The 25,655-nt window shown below is 41.4% G+C and overlaps 1 protein-coding gene across 9 annotated transcripts in view; it reads left to right on the forward strand.

Moving 5' to 3' along the window:
• The window catches only part of wipi1 (WD repeat domain, phosphoinositide interacting 1), a 45,429-nt gene extending 19,780 nt beyond the window's left edge, over positions 1–25,649 (forward strand). For 4 of the 9 annotated variants that reach the window (XM_050069113.1, XM_050069114.1, XM_050069106.1 and 1 more), the window contains 9 exons: positions 320–417; positions 1,125–1,217; positions 3,804–3,874; positions 4,216–4,323; positions 4,604–4,768; positions 10,338–10,445; positions 12,163–12,302; positions 17,819–17,919; positions 19,793–23,531. In XM_050069113.1, the coding sequence (XP_049925070.1) occupies positions 320–417; positions 1,125–1,217; positions 3,804–3,874; positions 4,216–4,323; positions 4,604–4,768; positions 10,338–10,445; positions 12,163–12,302; positions 17,819–17,919; positions 19,793–19,903 (995 nt within the window). In that variant the 3' untranslated portion in view covers positions 19,904–23,531. Of the gene's footprint in view, positions 1–319; positions 418–1,124; positions 1,218–3,803; positions 3,875–4,215; positions 4,324–4,603; positions 4,769–10,337; positions 10,446–12,162; positions 12,303–17,818; positions 17,972–19,792; positions 23,532–24,075 lie in introns of those variants that run through there. The other 5 variants (XM_050069110.1, XM_050069109.1, XM_050069111.1 and 2 more) reach the window with 5 other exon arrangements.
• The last annotated feature ends 6 nt before the right edge of the window (positions 25,650–25,655 follow it).

Raw genomic sequence — 25,655 nt, forward strand, 5'->3', positions numbered from 1 at the left:
CAAACCCACTTCCTGTGGCACTGTGATAGCTGGGTTTGTCAACTGAAACATCTTTTGAAAGGATAATTCCAGTTGTGTATTATTGTCAATAGTTTTAAACCCCTGAGCCACTGTCTGTAAAACACATCTGTGCTCATTCCTTGTTCACATTAAGTTTCTTCATCCTTGCTTGTTTGGAATGTTGGAGTGGTTTAATAGTCTTAGTGCTCTGCCCATAAAAAAATGATTGTTGAGTTGCTTGACTGACAAGCTCCACATCTTTCATGAACCGCCATTTGCCATTCAATAGATGTTTCTTTTTCCTTTTTCTCCTCTGTAGGTCTCTGTGCTCTTTCTATCAACCATTCCAACTCCTACCTGGCCTATCCAGGCAGTGCCACTATTGGGGAGATCATAGTGTATGATGCCAACAGTTTGGTAAGAAATATGGCATCACAGAACACAGTCAGCTGATGTTATAACAGCTACACTGTTAGTTGTATTTTATTCAGTGTGTGTAGACTTGGCATATACAGTATAGTCCAAAACATAAAAACATGATAAGTCCTCACCATCAGCCAGAATTCTAATTTATATCAGCTGTTAATTGGACAACCAAGTGCAGCCATGCACTTTTTTAATAATATTTTTGGTGGCAAATCACACAATCAATGTGTTGGCGTTTAAAGTGTCTTTTGACAGTAGTGTATTGAAGCCATCACAAAAAAATCTGTTTAGCTTCCCCCACAGTTTTGAACTTTTGGCAGTATAACAACATGTGACTCTATTGTAAGTTTAAACCATATGTAAATTAAGAGGATTATTACCAAAAGACCCAAATTCTACTATATAAAAAACAATGCAGGCCAAGCCTGTGATATTATTTATTTGACCAATGGTTTCCATTACAATTATATCATATAATTTCTTTATCAATAACAGTTTCTTTCAGGAGACTGTAAACCATTTCACTGTTGGAAAATTCTGAATTTCTGGATTTTACTTTTTTTTAATTTGATGCCTCTCCATGATAAACAAACTGCAGCTAGATGGAAATTCATCTCATCTTAGTGGCATGAACATAATTTCAGTATGGAATAACACTCTTTTTCCTGTCCAGTGTATCACCCTCTTGGTCATTTCAGAACACAGTGACCATGATCCCGGCTCATGACAGTCCTGTGGCAGCTCTCACCTTCAATGCCTCGGCCACCAAACTTGCCAGCGCCTCAGAGAGGGTAAAAAACCTATTTCAACTCTCAGACCCCCTGTGATAGTTTTACTGTAATTTACCTCCAAAGATAAAACGATAGTTTGAGGGTGGCAGTCTGTCCATCCAGCACTTTTGTCCTGTTATGGATGTTCAGGGTCCCCAGAAAATGAATTCTTGTTATTCTGACCTTTCTTTTTACGCCACTGTCAGACCATAAATTTTCTTACACCAGCATTTTCATCCAGGGCAAGGCAGTTCAAAAGCTAGGGCTAAATTTCCATTACGTTTGTTTTGGATGTTGGATCTTTTCCTTAAGTGCCACCACCAGGTTTTAACAATCATTTAACAAAAATTAATATATCCAGCAGATCACTGAAATATGTTAAGCACATTTATTTTCCCCAGAGGATGAACCTTTTTCATTTTGAACAAATTGGCTTTCTACTTACTATAACTTTAAGCCAAAATGTGGAGTTTGGGCAGGGCATTTTGCAATGACAGTTGAGCACATCCTGTTTCCTAATGGAATAGAGTTTTAAATTACCTCATAAACTTTTCTCATGTGCCACCTTCAGGCTTTATATCCTTAACCAAACTACTTTTGTGGCTCTATTAATAATAGCAAATTCACAAGTACATTGTTTCTTTCTTTCAAAACTTTTGTTTTGTTGGATACAACAGCACTGTAGCCTCAAGTGTTGTAAGAGGGCTTAAGATACATTGGTATTTTTAGGTGGAAAATGGGTGGACAACAACTACTTTGGACTGATGCAAAAAACAGAAAATTATACCATTTGACAAAATGTGCTATTTTACATTTTCCACACAGTTTAACCCAGGTGATAGTCTGAGCACATACATGATCTAAATTTGCTGTTACACTGCTCAATCCTTCATTTATATGCACAGTCATTTTGGGTAGCTATATTTGCTCTTTTGAGCAATCCCAATTTTACCATGTTGTCCTGCTGCTTTCATATTCATTAGTTCTCTCAAAAAGATGCTTGAAACCCTGAAGGCCTGTTCTGGACCAGGTACCATCCCCTCTGAATAACAAACAGAAGGCAAAAAAAAGCGTCTTCTCTGACACGCTAGCAGTTAGCCTCTTTTTCCTGGAAAATGACTCCACCTAAAATCTGCCTTTTTTATGCTTCCTTCCCTGCAACAGCTGCCACTGGAGGCATTTTGTTTGCGGGTTGTCTGTCCAACCATATGTACGTCCGTCCCATTCTTGTGAATGCGATATCTCAAGAACACCTTGAGGGAATTTCTCCAAATTTGGCAGAAACATCCACTTGGACTTAACAACGAACTGATTAAAGTTTGGTGGTCAAAGGTCAAGGTCACTGTGACCTCATTTATCACATTCTTGTATCTTAAGAATACCTTGAGGGAATGTTTTTCAACTTTGACAAAAAAATCTATTTGGACATAAGAGTAAATGGATTAGAATTTGGTTGTCAAAGGTCACTGTGACCCTGCATCCATCTCATTCTAATGAACTTGATATTTTAAGAAGGATTTGAGGGAATTCTCTTAAATTTGGCACAAACGTCTACTTAGACTCATGAATGAACCAGTTAAAATTTAGTAGTCAGAGGTCAAGGTCATTGAGACCTCACAAAACATATCTTTGGCCATAACACAAGAATTCATAGGCATATTATGACAAAACTTCACACAAACGTCTAATAGGATAAAATAATAAAGTGATGACATTTTATATCCAAAAGGTCAATAGGCAACTTCACCTTGGCATCATAGTATATGGCAAACACACTGTTTTGGCCATTTTTCAATGTCGTATCTCAGGAACGGAAGGGGAGACATTTGGTCAGATACTGAATTGGTGACACTAATCTTGGGTGTCCACCTTGAAACTGTGTTGCTTGTATACATCTTTTGTGCTGCTGGGGGGAGATGTGTGTGAAACATCCACATTTTTGAATATGTAGCTTTGCAACAACATCCATATTTGAAGCACTGTCAACTGTTGTGGCTACATATTAATTTTAGGCGGGCATGGATGTAAACTGAAACCTGACTGGTTGCGGAGGCAATACAACAACAATTCTAGTTTTTGTTTTTTTGTTTGTTTGTTTTTAATCAGTGGTTTGGTTTATATCCATACCCCTGGCTGGTGGGCACTGAGGTATCTATATCTGAAGTATTTTTTCAAATGGGAAACTTCCAAATTCGTGCTGTAGAAGAAAATCCACAGTGTTCATGATGACCACAGTTGCAGTCTTGTCTAAAAGAAATAACTTTTACCAACTATGAGCACAGTATTTGGCAAATAGCCATGCAGAATGCAGCAGGGCAACAGGCAATCAGCCCCATGTGGCATCAAATTTGTATAATGTGCTTCAGTGTCAAAGGCTTTGGGTATGATATTGTTGCTTGCTCACACTCTGGGCACTGAACACTGAGTGCAGGGCTAAGCTCGTTTCAAACACCACTTTTCTAAAACTAAAAACTGGGAAACTGTTTCATGTTGCATTAATCCAGAATTATGTTAATTTCTAAGGCTTTGCCTCAAATGACCCATTACCTGAGTGACACATGTAAACCAAAATAACAGTGACACCTCACTGGCTGTCTGTCCTTACAGGGCACCGTCATCCGAGTGTTCTCCGTTCCTGAGGGTCTGCGTCTCTTTGAGTTCCGCCGGGGCATGAAAAGGTCAGAGTTCAAACACAGCATTTGTGATCTGCACTCTTTTTAAAGAAATACACAGTTCTACGTATGAGCACAGTCAAAGATCATGATTTCAAATAGATATGGAGTCATTATTGGAGTGCTGCTTTGCTGGTACATTGGCATACATGCACTTATGCCTTCATTACATGCTGATGACAGATTTATAGTTATTGAATGGCACATGATCTCTGGTGGCTGGGATCCTCAAGAGCTGAGGAGACTGATGAGGTCAGATGCTTCAGTTAATAGTCTACTAATGGTCTTTAATAATTATCCACATTGAATTATTGATTATTCCTCAAGTTTTTGCACTCTGTCTGCAGGTACGTCAATATAAGCTCTTTATCCTTCAGCCCTGACGGCCAGTTCCTCTGTGCATCCAGCAACACAGAGACGGTGCATATCTTTAAACTAGAGCAACTTGGACCAAGGTACACACACACACACACACACACACACACACACACACACACACACACACACACACACATACATACATACTCTAAACACAGTTTAACCATGTGGCGAGAATTTGTAGACCTGTGTCCTATTGGGTTCTGTATTTAAGGAAAGCTACAGTTTATTCCACCTTATATTTTCTGTAGCCCCGACCAATAATTCTATCACTTTGGAGAACACTGTACTCATGAAAGTATAAATCAAGTTGTTGGATGAACTTGTTCTAAAGGGCACTTGTTACCCTGTATTTAGTGGAGGGGACGAGCCTAACACCTGGACAGCCTATGTGGGAAAGATGTTCTCAGCAGCCAGCAGCTACCTCCCTGCTCAGGTATCCGGTATGATGAGACAGGACCGGGCCTTTGCCACTGTTCACCTCGTTACATCCGGACAAAGGAATGTCTGCACCCTCGCTATGTGAGCTTCTCTGTGGTTTATAATAATAATAATAATAATGATAATGTTAATAATGATAACTCTTCGGGGGAGGGGGGCCTTGGCACCCATGGTGCTGAGGCGTGAGGTGGGGATGGTAAGGAGACCAGCAGAGGAAGAGCGCATGTGTACTCCTGGAGGAGGACAGAGAGATAGGTGGGCTAGGTTGTGGAGGGCTTTGAAATTGATTTACATTACCAGGGCTGTAGTCAACCAAAGAAAATCTTGGTTGACTGAAGTGGTACATAATCTACATAATCAACTAGGGATGCACCGAATATTCAGTAACCGAATATATTCGGCCGAATGTTGCAAAAAAACACACATTCGGTATTTGGTGGAATAAGTGAAAAGCAAGGCCGAACAATAGCGGCGTGTTTTGATAACGCAATCAAACAGCGTGCGGTGACGGAGTAAAATGTCGGCAGTGTGGCGATATTTTACTCCGTCCGTCACTGCACTCGCATTTGTGACTAAAAATAGTTTTGTTCAAGCAAATTAAATCATTCAGCACGCTGTGCGAGTACAGATTTCAACCAGCAGCAGAAACGAAAGGCGAATCCCGCCGGTTGTGGGTTGAACGGGGGACACAGACACAGACAGGAATGTATTCCTGTCAAATACGGCAGCCATAGGCTTACCGGCGACGGAGAAGTCCGGCTCCAATAATGTCTTCTTCTTGGTGTCATGACTGCCCAAAAGTACCTGGACAACCGAGCCGTGGTAGCACACAGGTATGTGACGTGTCAGAGGAGAAACGAGCCGTTCACATTTCTCTCTTTGCGGCAGGTAACGGCCCACAAACCTCACCGCACTTTAGGGACTGTTCTTTACTTATGAAGGGACTGTTCTTTACTTGTCAGGGGAAGAGGGTGGCTGGTTGATTTTTATTTTATTTATTTATTTATTTTATTTCAATCCCCCCTATGTTAATCACTTATTGATGCTGTTTTTGAAGTATGAATAAGTCAATAAGTAATTTATTCCATTGAAATATCAGTGATGTATTATAGAAAAGTGATTCATCTTTTTATAAATGACAAAGGCACATCTGCCTCATTTTCGCTGTGGTATCGTGATACTACTCAGAACCATGATATTTTCACTGGTATCGTACCATGGGTCCCAATTTTGGTACCATGACAACACTAATCTGAAGTGGAGTTTAGATTCTCTGCCCGAGCCCGAGCCCGGCCCGACCCGGCCCGAGGGCCCAAGCCGGGTCGGGCTGGGACCCGCCCCCCCTCTGGCGGGCCCAGGCCGGGCCGGTCATGATGTTTTTTTTTTTTTTTTTTTTTTTTTTAAAGCTATGATTTCATAATGAAATGTTATAGGCTATGTATTATAAAAAGTAAAATTAAACCACACTTTGTATGACACATAAAGTTACAACAAAGTTGCGCAGCCCTTCACCACCTGTCTCCCAGTCCCCACGCTCGACGGCCTTGCATCCCAAAATGGAGCTTCAGGATGCAAAGAAGAAGTTAATATCTGGGGAATTAACACTCTCCAACTGCGCTGGAAAGTCTGAGGTATGGAGCACCTTCAAGTTAGTCGTGAACACCAGTGACAACATGTGCGTCGGCTTTGCCAAGTGCATGAAGTGTGACGTACTGATAACTTGTGACAGCAAAAAGACAGGGACCTCAACACTGAATTGGCACATGAAGAAGGCCTGCCATGGCAAAAAAGATGTAAGTCAGCCGTCAATGTCCTCATTTGTGACAACTGAGAAAACCATCCCACTGAGAGTGAAGCAAGCCATTACTGAAAAATGTGTGGACTTTTGCTGCAGGGATATATGGCCATTTAATGTTGTCAGTGGAGAGGGCTTCCAAGCGTTAGCTCAAGAACTGATAAATGTTGGTGCCACACATGGTCGTGTATCAGCCCTGTCAGTCTTGCCACATCACAGCACCATTTCCAAAACATGTTTAGCAAAGGCAGATGAAAAGAGAGAGGCTTTCACACAGCGGCTCAAGGATGTGCTGAAGACCGGAGATGTTGGAATGAGCACGGATATGTGGACTGACGACTATCGGAAGCTCAGCTCCATGGCAATAACGTGCCATTATGCGACCCCGACTTCATCTTAGTTGGAAAAACGCTGACCACAGCCACGTTTCCCGCAGAGGATGCCAAAACGGGGAAAAACATAAGATGGGAAATAGTTAACCTGCTGGTTAACAGATTTGGCCTAGACCCCCTCTCCCTGAGCCAAATTGTGTGGGTGACAGATAAAGACAGCAACATTATCAAAGCCCTGGAACCATACAAGAGGCTGTCTTGTATGGATCATCTCATCAACACTGTCCTGCGTCACGGACTGGGCACCGATGCCCTATCCGAAAACGCACCAGATATTGGAGAGACCATATCTGCTGCCAAAACACTTGTGAGGTATGTAAAACAATCTGGCCTCTCACCCTCAAGTCAGTGCAGGACATCTACTGGAGACGCGTGGAGAGCTTGAGCGCATCGAAAATATTGCACCAGTTAGCTGAGCTTTTTGGTCAGTTTTTTGCAGCCATTCTACGATGCGCAGAGAGAGCTGGGAGGCGACAAATATGCCACATTGAACCTGGCTTGCCTCTGTCTTGAAAAACTGAAAAGACACTGCTGGCCCTCTCCCACAGATTCGCAGCAACAAGCCTTTGTGCGCCAGAGACATGCAGAGTTAGTTGCGCAAAAAATCAAACTTGACATGCTACACAAAGTTGCTCTTTTTCTCTGGCCCAAATTCAACCAACTGAGGATGATGTCAGCTGAAGAGATCGCTGAAGTACACGCCCACGTCCGCACCATGCTCTTGCCAACGATGGGGGAGGAGGAAGATGCTGCAGCAGAAGAGACTGACAGGCCGGAGAGGGACACCGGCTTTACGCCACCAAAAGCCAAAGCCAAGAGAGACTTTTCAGAGTGGGAGAACCAACATGTTGATTTTGAATCACACGAGGATGAAGTGACCATGTATATCTCACAGAGACATGTCATGGAGGATGACAGGGACTTACTGGGATGGTGGAAAATCAACAGCGTGGTCTACCCAAAACTGGCGAGGTGTGCAAGATCCGTCCTCTGCGTCCCAGCAAGCAGCAGCAGTAGTGAACGGGTGTTCAGCGCGGCTGGCCTAACGATGGAGCAGAGGAGGACTGCTCTAAAACCAGCAACCGTGGATGCAATCTTGTTCTTGCACGACAACATGTAGAACCATGTAAGTAGGATATATAGCTTCATACTTAAATATGCTGTTGTAAAATGGTTGCACGTATTTATATGGTGGACAGTCGCAGCACTAAGCAATCGCCACACTTTATCCGCAGGTTCAGAGCTGCATGTCCGATCTGATGACCCCGGGGGCCGGGCCAGCCAGTCCATCTCTTTTGGAGTGTTTAAATCGGCTTAATTTAGCCTGTTCTTTTTGGATTTAATTTTAATAATTTTGAATACAATTTATTATGTTCTATTTATTCTATTTATCATAGCCTAAATGCAAAATTCATGTGCATAATAGCCATATTTGTTTGAGCTTTTTTGTTTATTGCAACCTGAGCGTTTGCACTGTCTGATTCATTTATTTTGAAGACAATCTATTTTTCTATTATAAATAAGTGAATATGTATGTGTGTGTGCGACGTGCGTGCAAGCACGGGCCAGGCAGCCAGTCAATCTCCTCTCTTTTGGAGTGTTTAAATCGGCTTAATTTAGCCTGTTCTTTTTGGATTTCGTTTTATTCGTTTTGAATATATTTTATTATGTTCTATTTATTCTATTTATCACTGTTAATTTTTTTTCGTTTGACCTTGGGATCCTAAAATAAACACCTGTTTTAATACCTTCCGTGTTGCGCCATTCATTAAGATCCCATATTTCTGTCATCCAAATAACAAGAATTGTGGTTTAATACTCTTATTATAACAGCCAACTTATTGAAAAATGTCGGGTTTAAATCGGGCTCTGGCCCATAATTACAGTTAATTGGACAGGCCGGACTGGGCCCTGACATAACGTGCACGGGCTCGGGCCGGGTCGGGCCGGATTTTTTGGGCCCGATCTAAGCTCTAATCTGGAGGGGGTTCATCTGCAAAAACTAATGAAAAACTAAACAACGGTATTCGGTACTCGNATATAAATCACTGAAAGAAGGTTCATTTGTAGTTCTAAACATATTCAGGGTGTTTTTTTTACTCAGTTTTTGTCTCTCCCACGACGTTATTCCTCTCTCCTACAGCAGCCATTACAATTACATGCATATGGACAATTATGCAAATTAGGCGATGACATCATTTAGCGACTTTTAGCAACTTTTAGGACAGCCAATAGCTACTTTTCTTACTGAGGAGTTGGCAACAGTGGGTGTGTCTGTCACTCTGCAGTTACACCTCCAAAACACTAGGTGGAGGACTCTGTTAAGTGCTGTAAAGTTTGGTTGATTCAAAACACACATTAAATATGGCTTAATAGAGACAATTTCAAACACAATGCAAATTGGCTTCACTATAAATTGCAGCATTGACAGACAAACACTTGTCTTTATCTGGACACATTTCCCCCACCAATACAACATGCTAACGTTATTAGTACAAGTCTATGGCATTTTACATTGCATAAATTAGCCTAGCAGCTAGCGATCTTTCCCTTGTCTCATATAAAGTCAGGGACAACAGCAACATTTAAGATAGGTAAGGGCACTCAATTTGGCTCCATTACAACTCACAAGATTCACCGACAAAACAACTGTCACACTAAACACGTTTTCCAAACAAATACAATATGCTAACATTATTAGCGCCAGCCTATGGCATTTTACATTGTATAAATTAGCCTAGCGACGAGCGGAGAATTCCTCTGTTCATATGAAGCCAGGATAAATCCCGAAGTATAAATCCCTGAAGGATAAATCACATACAAGACTTAAAATGCTATTTTAGTGGAGGCTTTACTGTCTTCACAATTTATTGTTTCTTATCTGTGAAATACAAGTAAATACAAGCTTTGTTTCCACTGAGGAAAACGGTGTCAGAAACAGGCAGGAGGTCTGTCTCACCGCGACTCTGAGCGTTAGGGTGGGCGAGTTCAACGTTGTGTAAACAAAGGGGTGTTTTGAAAACACCCCTATTTTCACAGGTTAAGTTAGCCTGTCCCTCCCGCCGCAGGAAATAATGGATTAATCCTGGAAAGCTATTGATGTAGCACTTTTCTCCTTATGACAGTAACACGGTGATTATTCGACCAATGAGAATTTGGTCGGACGAGAGCATATCCACCAAATAATCAACCAGTCGACCAGGAGACTACAGCACTATACATTACGCATGGTCATATGGTGTGTTTGTTCTTGTAAGTGTAACCCTGACAGAACTAGTTGTCTACATTCCTGGTCCAGCTTTTCCTGGTACATAGAAGTGGTTAACGGCAAACTATTTTTAGGTTGACAAAGTGTAAATTAATCATTTGATTGTTCCTCTCACTGTTGGGTTGGGGGTAAGTGAATGTCTGTAATTGTTACAAAACAACTGAAACAGATAGCCTACTCAATCCGATGTTCCAGAATCCAGAAGCTTCCGAGGCTACTGGTTGCCACAGCTGATGGGCAGCTGTTCATCTACAACGTGGATCCACTGGATGGAGGCGAGTGCATGTTGGCCCACAAACACAGGTGAGGCTACAACTGATTTCATGGGGCTGGGACAGGTGTGAATAGTGTTTTTTTTTGTTTGTTTGTTTTTTCACAATTTCACTAAAAGTTGTATACAACCTGATTCCAAAAAAAGTTGGGATGTTGCGTAAAACTTAAATAAAAACTTAATACAATAATTTGCAATTCCTTTTTGACCTACATTCAATGAAATTCAGCACAAAGATAGTTAATGTCCAAAATTATACATTTTATTGTATTTTTGTAAACATACAGTCATTCTGAATCTGATGCTGCAACACCTTTCAACAAATTTGGGACAGGAGCATGACTACCACTGTGTCACATCACGTTTTCTTTTAACGATACACAGTAAGTGTTATTGAACTGAGGACACTAATTGATTGTCTTGCTGGAATAAGCAGGGACGTCCCTGAAAAAGACGTAATCTGGATGGTAGCATATGTTGCTCCAAAACCTGTATATATACCTTTCAGCATTACCCATGATGCCATGGGCACCAACACACCTCCATACCATCACAGTTGCTGCCTTTGAACTTTGAGCTGGTAACAATCTGGATGGTCTTTTTCCTCTTTAACCTGGAGGACATGATGTCCATGGTTTCCAAAAACAATCTGAAATTTGGACTTGTCAGACCACAGCACTCATTTCCACTTTGTATCAGTCCATCTCAGATGAGACAAACGTCTTTGAATGCAGTGCTGTCAGAGGGGTCAACTGTCACAGGCTTTCAGTATTGGTTTTCAGCCTTAATCCAGGTTCTCTGAATCTTTTGATGATATTATGGATCGTAGATGGTGAAATCCATAAATTCTTTGCAATTGTGTTGTTTTAAAGTGTTTGACTGTTTGCCGAAGCAGTTTTTCACAAAGTGACCATCCTTTCTTATAAGCAACTGAGTCTTTTGAGGATGCCATTTTAATACCCAATCATGATACTGTCACCTTTTACTAATTAACCTGTTTACCTGTGGAATGTTCCAGGTGTTTTTTTGGACATTCCATAGCTTTCCCAGTCTTTTGTTGCAGGCATCAAATTCAGAATGAATGTATAAATATCTTCGCTTTGTACTGTACCAAAATGGATATCAGTTGAAAAAGATTCGCAAGTCATTACTCTAGCGACTATCCTGATCAACGATTAGCCACTCGGCTGGGTGCAGGTGAAGACCTGTTTTAAACTTGCTTGAATAAAAGAATGAATGAATGTCCAGGCGGTCTTCCACTGTTGGGGTTCCCATTTAATGATGCTTCATTTGACAGGAAAAGAGTTGTATACGGTAATCTGAGCATGCAAGAGGTAAAAACCGTGTGATCTCCCAGTCACCCATGCATCATTACCTGCTCTGCTACACCTGTGCCTAATATAAACTTCACCTGATGCATCCACCCACACCGTCACCCGTGGCAACCGGGACACGAACAATAAACAAATACAAAACCATAAACAGTGGCTCCTACAATTACATTCTATTTTTATTCACGTTTTACATAGTGCCCTGACTTTTGTGAAATCGGGATTGTACCCCTGTATGGTACACTTATGGGTGGCAGTTGCATACTGTGATGTAATAAAAGGACATGAGAAGGTTGTAAAACACAAAACTTTGAGTCATTGTTTACAGTGCTGAATGCATCTGAAAGGAAAAGAATCAACTGTGCTATACTGTTTTGACTTCTGTGTTCTTGCTTCCTTCTTTCTCTTCCTCTCTTAGGCTTTTTGGTACTGATGATGATCAAGGTGAAGGAAAAGAGTCAGAAGGGTCAGAGGTCAGCGGGCCAGTACAGGCCTGTCCATCCTATGCTGCGACTGCTGCCTTACCAGCCGCTGGTCCCGTTACTGCAACCCTTACTGGTTAGTAGTCGCAGACATTTCTCCATCTGTGTGTAATAGAAAGGATTAGACTTCTCGCTCAGTTCAGCTCATTCAGGTTTTTTTTTTTTTTTTTTTTTTAAACCTACTGCTGAAATCACTTCCCCATTTAAATAGAAGTGTTTAGCCAAAGGCCTTTTAGTCCTGGCTTTTTATTTACATTGTTATGACTGTGATAGTTTGATGTAACTAGGACTGCAATGTTTGTGGTAGGCAGAGTATTTTTGGCAGACAGAGGCAGTGAGAGTTAGAACTCTTACTAGTACTGCACTATAGCCACACTAAACCAAAGCTTGATGCATGTTGTATGCAGGGTTTTTTTTTTTTTTTTTGGCAGTGTCCGACCGTCCTCAGGCCCCCTCCAGATTGGGTCACTATTTTACGTCAACTGATTTATATACATTAGGTTTAAGTAGGTGTTCCACAGCTCCAAAAAAGTAGCCCATGAAGATCTTTACCCGTCAAGGCTCATTGGTGTTTCTCCAAATTATGCCCACATTTTTCTGTCACTGCCTCCTCCATCTGCTGTTACAGGAAGCTCTGAAAGCCTTAGCACTGTGTAAACCATACCATACCTTACCTGTTAGTCTCATGACTAATCTAGGCGATTTCAAATCAAATGTCAACGTAAAACACACCCATGTAGGCTGCTAATGTTGGTTGGTGTTCTTCTTGGTAACAGTAACAGTAATATTGTTTAAATCTCAATATGTATTGATGTATCGATGTTTGTAAAACGCATGTACTTGCACCTTCCCAGTGGGGCCAGTCTTTGCCCTCGGCTTGTCAGAATGTGGTCTCAGTGTACTTCAAATAAAGTGCTTGTTGCCAGAGGTGTGGACTTGAGTCACATGACTTGGACTTGAGTCAGACTCAGGTCACATATTTAATGACTTGAGACTCAGCTTGACAACTTGACAAAAAAGCAAAAACAAAAAAACACTTGCAACTCCACTTCAAAACTAAATGACTTGTGACTTCACCTGAACTTGAGCCTTTTGACTTGAAAATACTTGATACCTAAAAAATGGGCCATGAGTCACAGGGTTCATACAGTCAAAACCTGGAAAAGTCATGGAATTGGAAAATAGCAATTTTCTAGGCCTGGAAATGTTTTGTAAAATAAATAAACCTAGAAGGTTTTGGAAAAGTCTTGGAAATTTGCTGCACATGTATAGAGCATATATAATGTATAAATGTATTTAATGTTTGGACAGATCAGTCCTGTCACTTGACGTTATGTTGTTCTCTGCGTAGCCAACGTCAGACTTGGACCTGAGTCACAGCTTCTACTTAGTCCAGATGTAAATTCACATAATGCCAGAAAATGCTGATTTAGTAATGTCTGGCTTCACTCAGACAAGTGCAAGGCAAGGCATGAGAAAGACCAGGACCTGGTATGTGCTAAATGTGGACAGTGTACTTAAACTTATAACTTTTTGAACATAGGAGAGGCAGCATTAGCTAGCCATGCCAAAGGAGCTAATGTTAAACTGCTGCTTCAAGAATCAAGTCCCATTACCAACGCTTTCACCTGGTGACCAACGTGACACCCGCTGGCAGCTGCAGTGCTTCCCTCTCACTACCGCCAAACACAGGACCATTTTGGGTGCTGTTTCCAGAAACAAAGCCTTAACTGCTGAGGTACTATGGGTGCTCAAGGTGGCTAATTCTCACTACCATTATTCTTACCAGTTATATAAAGACACAAGCTGGCTTTCTGAGGTCATAGTTTCCCCAGCAACTAGATAGCTCTCAGATTTGCATGTGGTGAACGCATGAACATAAATACTGTATGTTCTTTTGGGCTGGCTCCTAATTTTAAGAAAATGACTGTTAAATTGACATGGATTTTTATTCTTATTTTTCATGTGACTTTTAAGGCAGACGTTTCAGAGAATGCATGCAGTGTTTACCCTATAAACAGCAGTACTTCACCACTGCTACAAACTGTAGCTCCCACTAAGCATTCACTGATACTGTCAGGATTTTCTTTTTTAAAGATATTTTTTAGGGCTTTTTAGCCTTTAATGTATAGGACAGACAAGCGTGGAGGGGGAGAGAGAGGGGGAGTGACATGCAGCAAAGGGCCACAGGCTGGAGTCAAACCCGGGCCGCTGCGGCAACAGCCTTGTACATGGGGCGCCTGCTCTACCACTAAGCCACCAGCGCCCCGATACTGTCAGGATTTACTGGTAACCTGATGTCCAGCTCACCTGCCCAGTACAGACAGACACATCGTCTCTCCTCGCTCGCGACACACTCGCACGCACACACGCACGCACGCGCACACACACACACTGCACAGAATGCTTCTGTAGAGGCTGTGATACATTCTACTGTTTTCTGACAGTGTTAACGTAGCTTTGTTTTGTCCTATTTCGTGCCCACACAACCGTCATTGTATCTTTATGTATTCCAACTTTTCATCTGCATTTCTATGAAATTTGAATTGTTTTGTCTCTGCGACTGGAATTGCAGGATTGATAAGGGGAGATTAGGGGCAATTAAAACAGTTTTTTTGTTTTAATGTCATCACTCAAAAACCTCTTACACTATTTGGATACAGTTTTTTAATGTAGGTAACTTGTCTGTGCGTTCCACTTGTTAACAGCCAAAACTCACTTATATGAGCACTGTTGCTGGAAAAGATCTTAGGGGAAACATGGTATGGTCATGGAAATTTGCCTCAGGGGCATAGACAAGTCATGACAGGTCAGAAATTTGTTGATAAAAATGTGTTTGAATCCTGGAGTCAATTAATTTCACTTCATTTCCTGAATCGACGAACATTAACGCTATTCATTCCCAGCAAGTCAACACATAAGCCCCAGATCCACTTAGTTTGAGCCAATCTGACAGCATCCCGTCAGGTTGCAGAAGTGAACCATGAAGAACTTATGTTAGGTTACTGAGTAGCGGTTGAAAAAAATTATATCAAAGATAATTTTACGAGATGGTTAAAAACAACAACCAAAAAAAGTACAAATAGAAATTTATGGGTCAAAAATTAAATGGAGACTCAACAACTTCCAACTTTGTTCGACATTTGAAGTTGCACAAAGAATGGTTTGTCAGGACTAATATTAACATTAGCCCCTTTTCCACCACAGGAACTTTTCTAATTTACCCGGGATTTTGAAAAACCTCCGTGCGTTTCCACCGAAATTACCTTTCTTTCCCTCAACCCCAAATTTACCCTGGAAAAAGTACCTAGTAGGGGGGTAGGACTTTTCAGATTACCCGGAATTCTTGAGGGGTGGGGCTGTGTGCTGAAGAACGCTGATCGGTGGAACACACACACACACAGTTTTACGCACTTCCTGGTATGGGCAGCTGCTGCAAACTTTATTTCACTTCTACAGGCTCCACTTCATTTGTGTTTTAATTAAGGATGGGTATCGAAATCCGGTACTAAATTAGCCCTGGGGCTAAATTATCAAAGACCGTAGTATTGATAAGCGCTAAGGGTATCGGCTCTTTTGTGCCGGCGCTGAACTCCTCCACACACACACACACACACACACACACACACACACACTCACATCCATAGACACATACATCAATGCGACACGATAACCGGTCAACAGCTGTGTAACGAAGTTAAGATAACTCGAAAATGACTCGAGTTAACAGCAGCTACACTCCTCAGCGAGTAAGAAGCCAATACTTTATCAATACATGTGTTCAGCAAGCATGAACATGTAAACATGTAGACAGCGATATTCATTATGCTCTGTCCACAGTCTCTCATCCACCGACACTAACGTTATGTCTTACACAAGGACAGCACGCTAGTTCAGCTGATAGCGAATTGTAACTACTAAGCTCAAACGACAGCTGTCTGTATGTAGACTAACTTAGTTTGACACGTATCTTAAAATACTTTAAAACTTAGCTGCTGGCTGAGACAAACAGCCCCAACCCTCTGCCAGCACGTAACCAGCCAAGCTGGCGGAGCCAAATACAGGACACACGTCGAATCATCTATGTCATCACGCTAATTTGAATAAATTTCCCAGAACTTTGAGGTGGGTGGAAAGGCAAACCACACAGATTACCAGGAATTATTTTTCCCAGGTAAATAAATTCCTGGTAATAAAAGTTCCTGGAAATGTTGGTTGAAAAGGGGCTATTGTTAGCGAGCTAATTCTAGGCTAACATCACCTCAACAGCTAAGTAACTTTTTAACAAACTGTTTTAAGGAATAAAGACAAATTGTAAAAAGCATACATGATTTTTGTAAATGTAACACATTATTATTATGTTGTTAAGATGGCATTATCTTGGGAAAGAACACATTGTGACTGGTTACGGATTCAAAACTCAAAGTTTAGAACTTGGAACTTGACCCTTGGCTTGTGAGTCTTTACTTGGAACTTGACTCAGGACTTGTCTCCCTTGACTTGGGACTTGAGTGAGGACCTAACTTTGGACTAGCCTGTCTTGACTTGGGACTTGAATTAAGATTTCATTGCAAAACAATGACTTGGTCCCACCCCTGCTTGTTGCTTAAGCCTAGTTCACATTACATGATTTTCACCCTGATTTTGCGTCACAGAGACTATTGTAATCTTTTGAGTGTTCATACCTGGCGACGTGTGTTTCTGTCATCAGGAGTCTCGCCAACTGCGTTACGACCTGTGTGTGCACACTACAAGATTTCTCCACAAAGCCCTCACCGACAGAGCCCCAGATAACACGGTGACGTCACCAAACTACGTTTAACTTGGAGACGACACATCATAAAGGCATGGATATTCTTCCCAGTGTTGAATCAGATCTGCCTCGAGGGCCTGGGTCCAAACACAACGCACTCCCCGTGATCCTGTGGATGCCGCCATTGTTGTTGCTTGCCGGCTTGTCAGTGTTGCCAGATCTTAATAGAGAAACAAGCAACCAGGGCTATGGAAACAAACAAGCCCAAAAGAAGCGACTATCATGCGTTTAAATAACTTATTATATAGATATATATCGAGAAAGGTTACGTTTAGAGAGCATGCCCAAATAAGCATCTCCACTTTAGAAACAAGCCCAAAGTTGCAGCTAATAAGCAGACCTGGCAACCCTGCAGCTTGCCCTCCTCACATTTCTTCTGTCCTCCTGCGTGCTGACGTGAGACATATCCTGCCTCTCATTGGCTGATGCTCTTTGTCAGTTGTGTCACACTTCTCCAGTTTTCTAGCATGCCAGATATCCAGACCCAGTCGCAGACGAGGGGGCGACTTGCTTGTAGGCTTGAGGACTCGTCGTGGCAAACTACCTGCCGACTCACCTCAAGGGGGCTGTCAAGATCCTCTGTGACATCACATTCACGGTGAAAATCATGTAATGTGAACTAGGCTTTACTTACTATCATACTTAGACCTAGATGTGGGTAAAACTGAGCAGATCCGATGGGAACTCAGGGTATATGGTGAATTTGAGGTCTGCTTGTGTCAAGTAAAGCTGAGGCTGCTCTCATGATTGGTCTGCCTCTGTCACCTGTGTCTACCCAGGCTACTCTGAAGACGGTGGTGTAAAGAAAGGGGAAGTCATTCCAGAGCATGAGTTTGCTGCTGGACCTGTGTCTCTGGACGACGAGAACGAGTTTCCTCCTGTGAGCATCCAGAAGTGCTAGCTGTCAGCTAAAGCTACCTCTCCTACAACAGGTGTACTTTATAGGCTTGCCAGAGTGAGATTACAATATCAATCAATTTTATTTATAAAGCCCAGTATCACGAATCACAATTTGCCTCACAGGGCTTTACAGCATACGGCATCCCTCTGTCGTTAGGACCCTCGCAATGGATAAGGAGGACTGACTGTGTAACTGACTATTTGGCACAGTTGAGAAAAGATGATCACGCCAAACTCCCCAATACCAACAGTAGTTTTACTGTCAAATACCAGCAAGATTCTCTGCAAGTGAGAGCAAAGTCAGGCACTTTGGACTTAACTCAACTGAGCACAAAGTTGTCTCAACATAATCTACATTTGCAATAAGTTGTTAGTTTATTAGCGTACACAGAGTTAAACTAATGCAGTTTAATTCAACAGTCCTGCCATAAACCCTACTTTCATGAAGGTTATAATGTTCCATTTTTGTTTAAGCTGTTTTAGAGAAGTTTATTCAACTGTACGGTCATTTTGGAGGCTGCAGTTTGAGCTGAGGTTGATTAGTGTTGCATCATAGTGAGAGGTTTCTGAATATTTAGTCTTCTGTCATTGTTTTATATTGGCTGAAAATACTTGAGGGAGTTAGCAGTAACAGCAGCCTTCATACTCACCATTTCAAAAGGTAGAAGTAGTTGAAAATGAAAAATAAGGTGCCCTCCTCATCCTCAGGGTAATCACTGACTTTCTTGTCCAGTTTAATTTTTCAGCATTATCTGTTTCTTTATAATCAATCATTAAAGCCCCTGTCAAACATGCACCTCTTAATGTTAAGTTGATAGCAATTCAACATGTTAGTCTCTTGTCTGAGTAAGCACCCGGGTCAAATGTTTGTTAAAGTCATGATGACAATCTGACAAGGTTGGACCTGAAACATTTCTGTATCACCTTTAATATGACAAGTCTGAACAGAATGATGTCAGATGAACATAAAGGCAGCAGCAGCACAAGGTAAAACATGCAGAGAGAAATTAAATGCATGCATGCTTTCCTTTTAGCAGTACTTTTTCTCTCAGACCAACTTCATGTATGAATACATGACCATCTGGCAAAACAGTGTTTTAGCTAATAGGAATTATATACAAGACTTTACATGGTGTCATTCTATACTTCTGCACCACTTGAACATTACAAAATAGGCAGTGTGATTTTTATAAATAGGCGGCACAGTGGTGCAGTGGTTAGGTTGTCGCCTCACAGCAAGAGGTTTCCTGGCTTAAGCCCAGGGTGTGGGAGCCCTTCTGTGTGGAGTTTGTACGTTCTCCTCGTGTCAGCGTGGGTTTTCTCTGGGTGCTCCGGCTTCCTCCCACAATCCAAATACATGCAGGCTAGATTAATTGGTGACTCTAAATTGCCTGTAGGTGTGAATGTGAGTGTAAATGGTTGTCTGTCACTATATATCAGCCCTGCGATAGTCTGGTGACCTGTCCAGAGTGTACCCTGCCTCTCATCCAGTGTCAGCTGGGATAGGCTCCAGCCCCCCCGCGACCCCCAACAGGATAAGCTCTTACGGAAAATGAATGAATGAAGTTTTTATAAATGATGAAACGGTAAATCCCAATCCGGGATTCACTTTGAGTAGACGAGGCAAGCACCCCTCATGTTTATTATAATATAATCTTCAACAGCAAAATAAGAATTAGAATCCATCATTAATAAAGCCTGTGACCTTGTCCACATGTACACAGGTATATTTATGTTTTGCATTTTCATTTGGACGGATATTTTTTTTATAGAAGTGCTTGTGTGGAAAGGAATTTTTGGGGAATGGCGGAGGGAAAAACCATCCATCTATCCATTTTCATTCGCTTATCCAGGGGCCTGGTCACTGGTGCAGCAGGTTGAGCAAAGTACTCCAGACGCTCCTCTGCCTAGCAACGCTTTCCAGCTCCTCCTGGGTGACCCCGAGGCATTCCCAGGCCAGATGAGATATATCATCCCTCCAGCGTGTTCTGGGTCAGCCCCAGGGCCGCCTTCTAGTGGGACATGCCTGGAACACCTCCAACAGGAAGCACCCAGGAGGCATCCTGATCAGATGCAACGCGAAGGAGCAGCGTCTCTAGTCCAAGCTCCCTCCAGATGTCTGAGTTCCTCACCCCTATCTCTAAGGCTGAGCCCAGACGCCCTACAGTGAAAACTCATTTTGGCTGCTTGTGCATGTCACTACCTAAGGCTAATGACCATAGGTGAGGGTTGGGATGTAGATGGACCAGTAAACTGAGAGTTTTGCTCCCTCTTCACCACACCAAACCACCCATTCATCTCACGCCCCAGATTACCCTCACTCATGAACAAGACCCAGAGATACTTGAAGTGAGGGCAATCCACTGTTTTCCAGCAGAGAATCATGGCCTCAAACTTGGAGGTGCTGACTCTCATCCCGACCACTTCACACTCAGCTGCAAACCGCCTGAGTGCATGCTGGAGGTCATGGTGTGATGAAGCCAGCAGAACCACATCATCTGCAAAAAGCAAAGACGCAATTATGAAGTCCCCAAATCCCCCCAAAAGAACCATCTACAAAATACCTGTTGTCTTTGTTGACTTATCATAAAAAAAAAAACATGAAACATTCTTCTACTTTTGTATCATTCTTTAACAGCTGACAAAAATTACACAAGCAGCAGGGGTCTTTCCATAACAGTCATGTCTGAATAAAGCCATGAGGAATATTTGTTTGTGTGAAAGTGCCCTGAATGACAACAGGCTATCACTTCAACAGACAGGTGAAGCCAGAGATGTAATGTATTATGAACAGAGCTTAATTGGAAATCTATGTAGTAATGACACTGACGTAGTACTCATGTGGTCTTTGACTGTTTGCCATGTGAAGACCTCTTGTGTTAGCAGAAAAAGGCCTCCTGCCTGATCATGAAGAGTTTCTCTTTATCAGCCCATTGAAACACCCCATTCAAGTTCTATGGTTCCACACTCAATTACAGTATGTTACCACATGACCAGAGTGAATACTATGGGCATTACCTGATTATGCATTAAAAGAAAATGCTGTTATTTTTCAGCTTGGGGTCTGAAAGCCCAGACACACCAAACCATGTCTTGACCAAAAAGTTGCACATGAACACCAAACCAATGGCCAAAAAGCACGTGTCCTGCGCCTGAGTGAGAGGACATACCCCACCCTACCAGCAGATGGCCGTTGTCTGTAATCGTCATCCAAAAAGGGAAACCAGAAGATTGTCTTGATGCTAGTTAGCCAGTTAGCACATTAACAACACAATCCAATTTGAAAACAACATAGCATATTTACCGTGCGCCAGTGAACAAGAACACAAACCATTAGGAAATGTTTCTGCTAAAGAGATCAATGGCTAAAGACAAATAATCTTAACTCACAAAACAAGTTTGTTTCGACCTCACTCCCTCTCGACTTAAGTCCTTAGTTAACATTCCTCACTTCCGTTTCTCTTCTCATGCACAGAGCTGAACTGCCAATTAGAGTCGCTCATGGGCTCCACTGTGTCAACACTGTGTCAACACTGAATCAACATGATGAATCGGCAGAAAAAAAGGCCAATTGGTGAGGGCCAACGATGCGGGACACACTGCACCAATGAGGGTGGCAGACGCTCACCAACGGCCCAACTTTGACCAACGGCCAACCATCGGCTTGGTGCATCAGGGCCTTTACTCTCATGGATGTATTAAGAGACCTGGATACAGCATTGGCGGCAGGGCTCTGTTCATTCTTATGAAAGTTGCTTAATGGCACATGAAGCCAAAATTGCTCTATGTCTGCGGTATGAAATTACCCAGATGATCAGCGCTGCTTCTGCATCATAGAGCAGGCGTACTAGAGACTTACGGCTGCTGCAGGGCATGGCTGAGCAGCTAGCTTTTGTTGACCAAGTGGCTGACTTCCAGTTTAGTGCTCCGCTAACTTGGATGGGTATACAACAGTTTGATCTTGAGGCTCTTTCATACTTTCATGTCCAAATGTTATCGGATTGAGTGAATTAAATCTTGATAGCGAAATTACTCATTTTGTGATGGCTGTGACGCTTCACAGACGTCTTTTTCCCAGTATAGGTCTATGGGAAAAAGTCTTTTTGGGGCCCAATGGCATCATGTGACGGACCCAGGAAACTGCAGTAACACTGTATGGCCATTACAAAAATTGGCTTCAAAGCCCAGGGCACTTCTGGGGCACCTGCTTACTCCATTCTGTCTGTGAAACATGGCAAATTTACATCTCCTTGAATGTGGAAAAAAATGATCAGGATTAGTAGCCTATGCCTCCTAAAGCGCTCCACATTTACGTAACTGTACATCAATTTTTGACAATATGTTTCTGAGTCCAGCTGAGGTAAACACAGGAATTAGCCCTTTTATTAGCTAACTGCTAATTATAACTAACTGCACTGAGATTTTCTTTTTCTTTTTTTATTTTTTTTATTTTATTTTTTTATTAGTGAAATTACAAGACAACAAACAAGGTGATACAGGACAAATAAAGTGCAAAACAAAGCAAGCAGACAAGAAAATAACAAAAACAAAACAAACAAAAACAGAAATAAAAACCAACAGAACAAAACAGGTAGCCGCTTACATCAGTTTTTGAGTTTGAGAAGGGAGTATATAGGAGTAGGTGAGTAGGTGTGTGTGTGTGTGTGTGTGTGGGTGTGTGAGTGAGAGCGTGTGTGCGTGGGGGTGTTTGGATGAGACAGAGGGTGCGATATTAATGTTATAATGTAGTAATAAAATGATATAATAATACTGACGCTATAGATTATGTCCACTGTGGTATATCATTATATAGAATAATACAGTACAACAAAACAAACTTAACAGGAGTGTGCTATAACACTGTATAAGATAATATGACAATCTAATGATAATATATATAAGTATAGTATAATAACACAATAACAAAACACAATCTGATATAGTAAAACATGAAATAGAACTATAATAATAATAATAATAATAATAATACTGAACTAGAATACAGTATAATAATAGATAATAATAGTCATCATCATCATCATAATAATAATAATAATAATAATAATAATAATAATAATAAGAAACAAACAAACAAACAAACAAAAAATAAAATAAAAATATGACAAAGAGAGGAGGCAAGGCCAGACTGGGGTATCGGAGAGGCGAGGGAGAGGCCCCTCCACCAGGCCCCAAGCAGGACAGCCAGAAGCCCCAGCAGGAGACAGGCGAAACGGGAGTGAAGTCAGCCCCCGGCATTTTAGAGCAACCTGCCAGCTAACCAAACTAGCTTCCTTTTCATCTGCAGTATTAGCTTAAAATTTATTATATAATGTTTCATATATTTATAGGATGATTTTATGTCAGCAGAGGTAAACACGTATTACAAAACATATCATGAAATGTTTTGATTTTTTGTATGTGTTGTTCCCACAGACTGCATATAAAGATGGACTAAATGTCTCCAGTTCCTCCTATTGCATAAAACTGAAGCCAGAATATTCCGGATTGGCCATCGCCATCTTGCGTTGGTGACATCATTTGGAGCCAGTGTCTACGCAGTAGCCACCTCTGAGATATCGATTTAAAACCAAACTCATCAGGAAAAAAAACACTTGAACATACATCAGTGTGACCATAGCTACCTAAAATGACAAAAAAACCATCTTCATGAAAAATGTATTTGACATGTAGACCTACTTTGAATTTTTAGTTTGCCCATGTCCCATCCACTAACATGGAGGGGGTAAGGGTAATGACCTATACTGCAACCAGCCACCAGGGGGCGATCTGACGTTTTGCCTTCAGTTTTGGGGAGCTGTCATGTCATCCATTTTTATATACAGTCCAGGAGGTAACTGGGATGGGATTTGCCTCCAACAGCAACTTGCCAGCTAACCAAACTAGCTTCCTATTCATCTGCAGTATTAGCAAAACATGTATTACTTATGGTTTCATGTAGATAGGATGATTTTACAACAGCAGAGGTAAACACATTGTACAAAAAAATCCTTAAAATGTTTTTATTTTTTTGTATGTGTTGCACAGGAATTTGTCTTAAACTCACAAACTTGGCTGTGAGCTGCATTTGACAAACCCTGTAGACTAAACTAACAGGTCTGTTCATGTGTTTTGGTAGATTAATTGGTGCCGAGACGGGACTGGAGGTGGCCAGGCCAGGCCCTCGTGAATGGGTAGAAGGACAGTTGGACAGACAGACAGGCACTGGCAAGTGGGATGAACAAAAAGGGGGAAAAAAAGTCATTCAGGGTGCCAAGTTATGTTTTTCCATTTGAGACAAAGTAATATTGATTGCCATTGAGGTTGACGTTGAAAACAAAACACTGACCAAGAAGTAGATGTCGGAGAAATTTCTGAGAGATCCTGTATCTGGTCCTGATGTTACCTAATGGGTGTGTTAAAAATACGCTTCTGATTTTGTAACAGCACCAACAGCACCTTGAAACTTCGTTTTAGCTTAGGGTTGAGTTTTAAAACAACTGAACTCAGAGGAAATTCCAGAGGAAATTCCCCAATTTATAGATGCTGTTGACTACTTAAAAAAATCAGGGAGTTTGTCTTCATGGAGTGTTATATGAAAGTATGAGGTGCATGCTGGACAAGAAATATAACCACAATTTTCATAGCTTTTTTACTTGACAAATATTTTAGTAAGTTTCATTATTGTAGCAAAATTTTTACTTCTCATAATAATAATATCTTAGTTGACGTCCATAATAATAATCTGAATTGTTTTCATTTTTATTTTGTATTGTATTTTACTGCAATGACATTGATTTGATGTTTCTGTGTATGTCTCCTGGATACATTTCAGAGGGCATGCATGTACTGTATTTTTGTTTGTGCCTATTATGATATGTAAACGAGCAAAGCATTTTGCTACTTGCACAAGACCAAAACAAGTAAAAGAAACAAATAAATAAAGTGGAGTAAGAATGAACCTATGCAAAGCAAAGAATTGGTCCTGTTTTATTTTATGTTTGACATAATTAAAGAGATAGTATAGTTTTTTAAGTGGGGTTGTATGGGATACTTATCCACATACAGTATATTACAAACATTAGATGTCAGGAGGAAGGCCTCCAGTTTGGAGAAGCAGAAAGGAGTCCAGCACGGAAGCGAAGCAGTTCTCAGCGCTATATCATGGGAACTTTGTTGGAGGCATTTCACTTCTCATCCAAGAGGTTTCTTGAGTTCTAACTGACTGTTTAGGGGGTTGCAGGCTTGAAACCCTGTGTGGGTGTGAACCCTTATAGAGTCTTTGGGTCACATGTGAGCCCTGAGTTTCAGAGTCGTTAAAGTCACTTGTGAGTAGTGTAGTGTAAAGAGTTAATCCCTAATCAAGTAAAAAGTGTTATACTGCATAAGTTGATTGAGAAAACGATGTAAAAGGGGTTAACAGACTGATTGAGATGCATAATACAGAGTTATGAGTTGATATTGTATCTACACTAAAAGAACACACATAACATATCATGTTCTGTATAATATGAACACACACACTCAAATGCTTGTATTATCTAACACATTTAAAGGTCTGTATTGTAAAAGAGCACAAGGGACTGCATAAAGAAAGTCCCTAAAACTCACATGTTTTTTAAAAATAAAGTGAAAGCAAAAGCGAAGCTAAGGGTGGGAAATTTGGGGACTTCCAGGCCCAAAGCGAAAGTATTACACCATTAAAAACGGGCCTGTTCA

This window comes from Epinephelus moara, chromosome 18 (assembly GCF_006386435.1).
Source record: "Epinephelus moara isolate mb chromosome 18, YSFRI_EMoa_1.0, whole genome shotgun sequence".
Lineage (NCBI taxonomy): Eukaryota > Metazoa > Chordata > Actinopteri > Perciformes > Serranidae > Epinephelus > Epinephelus moara.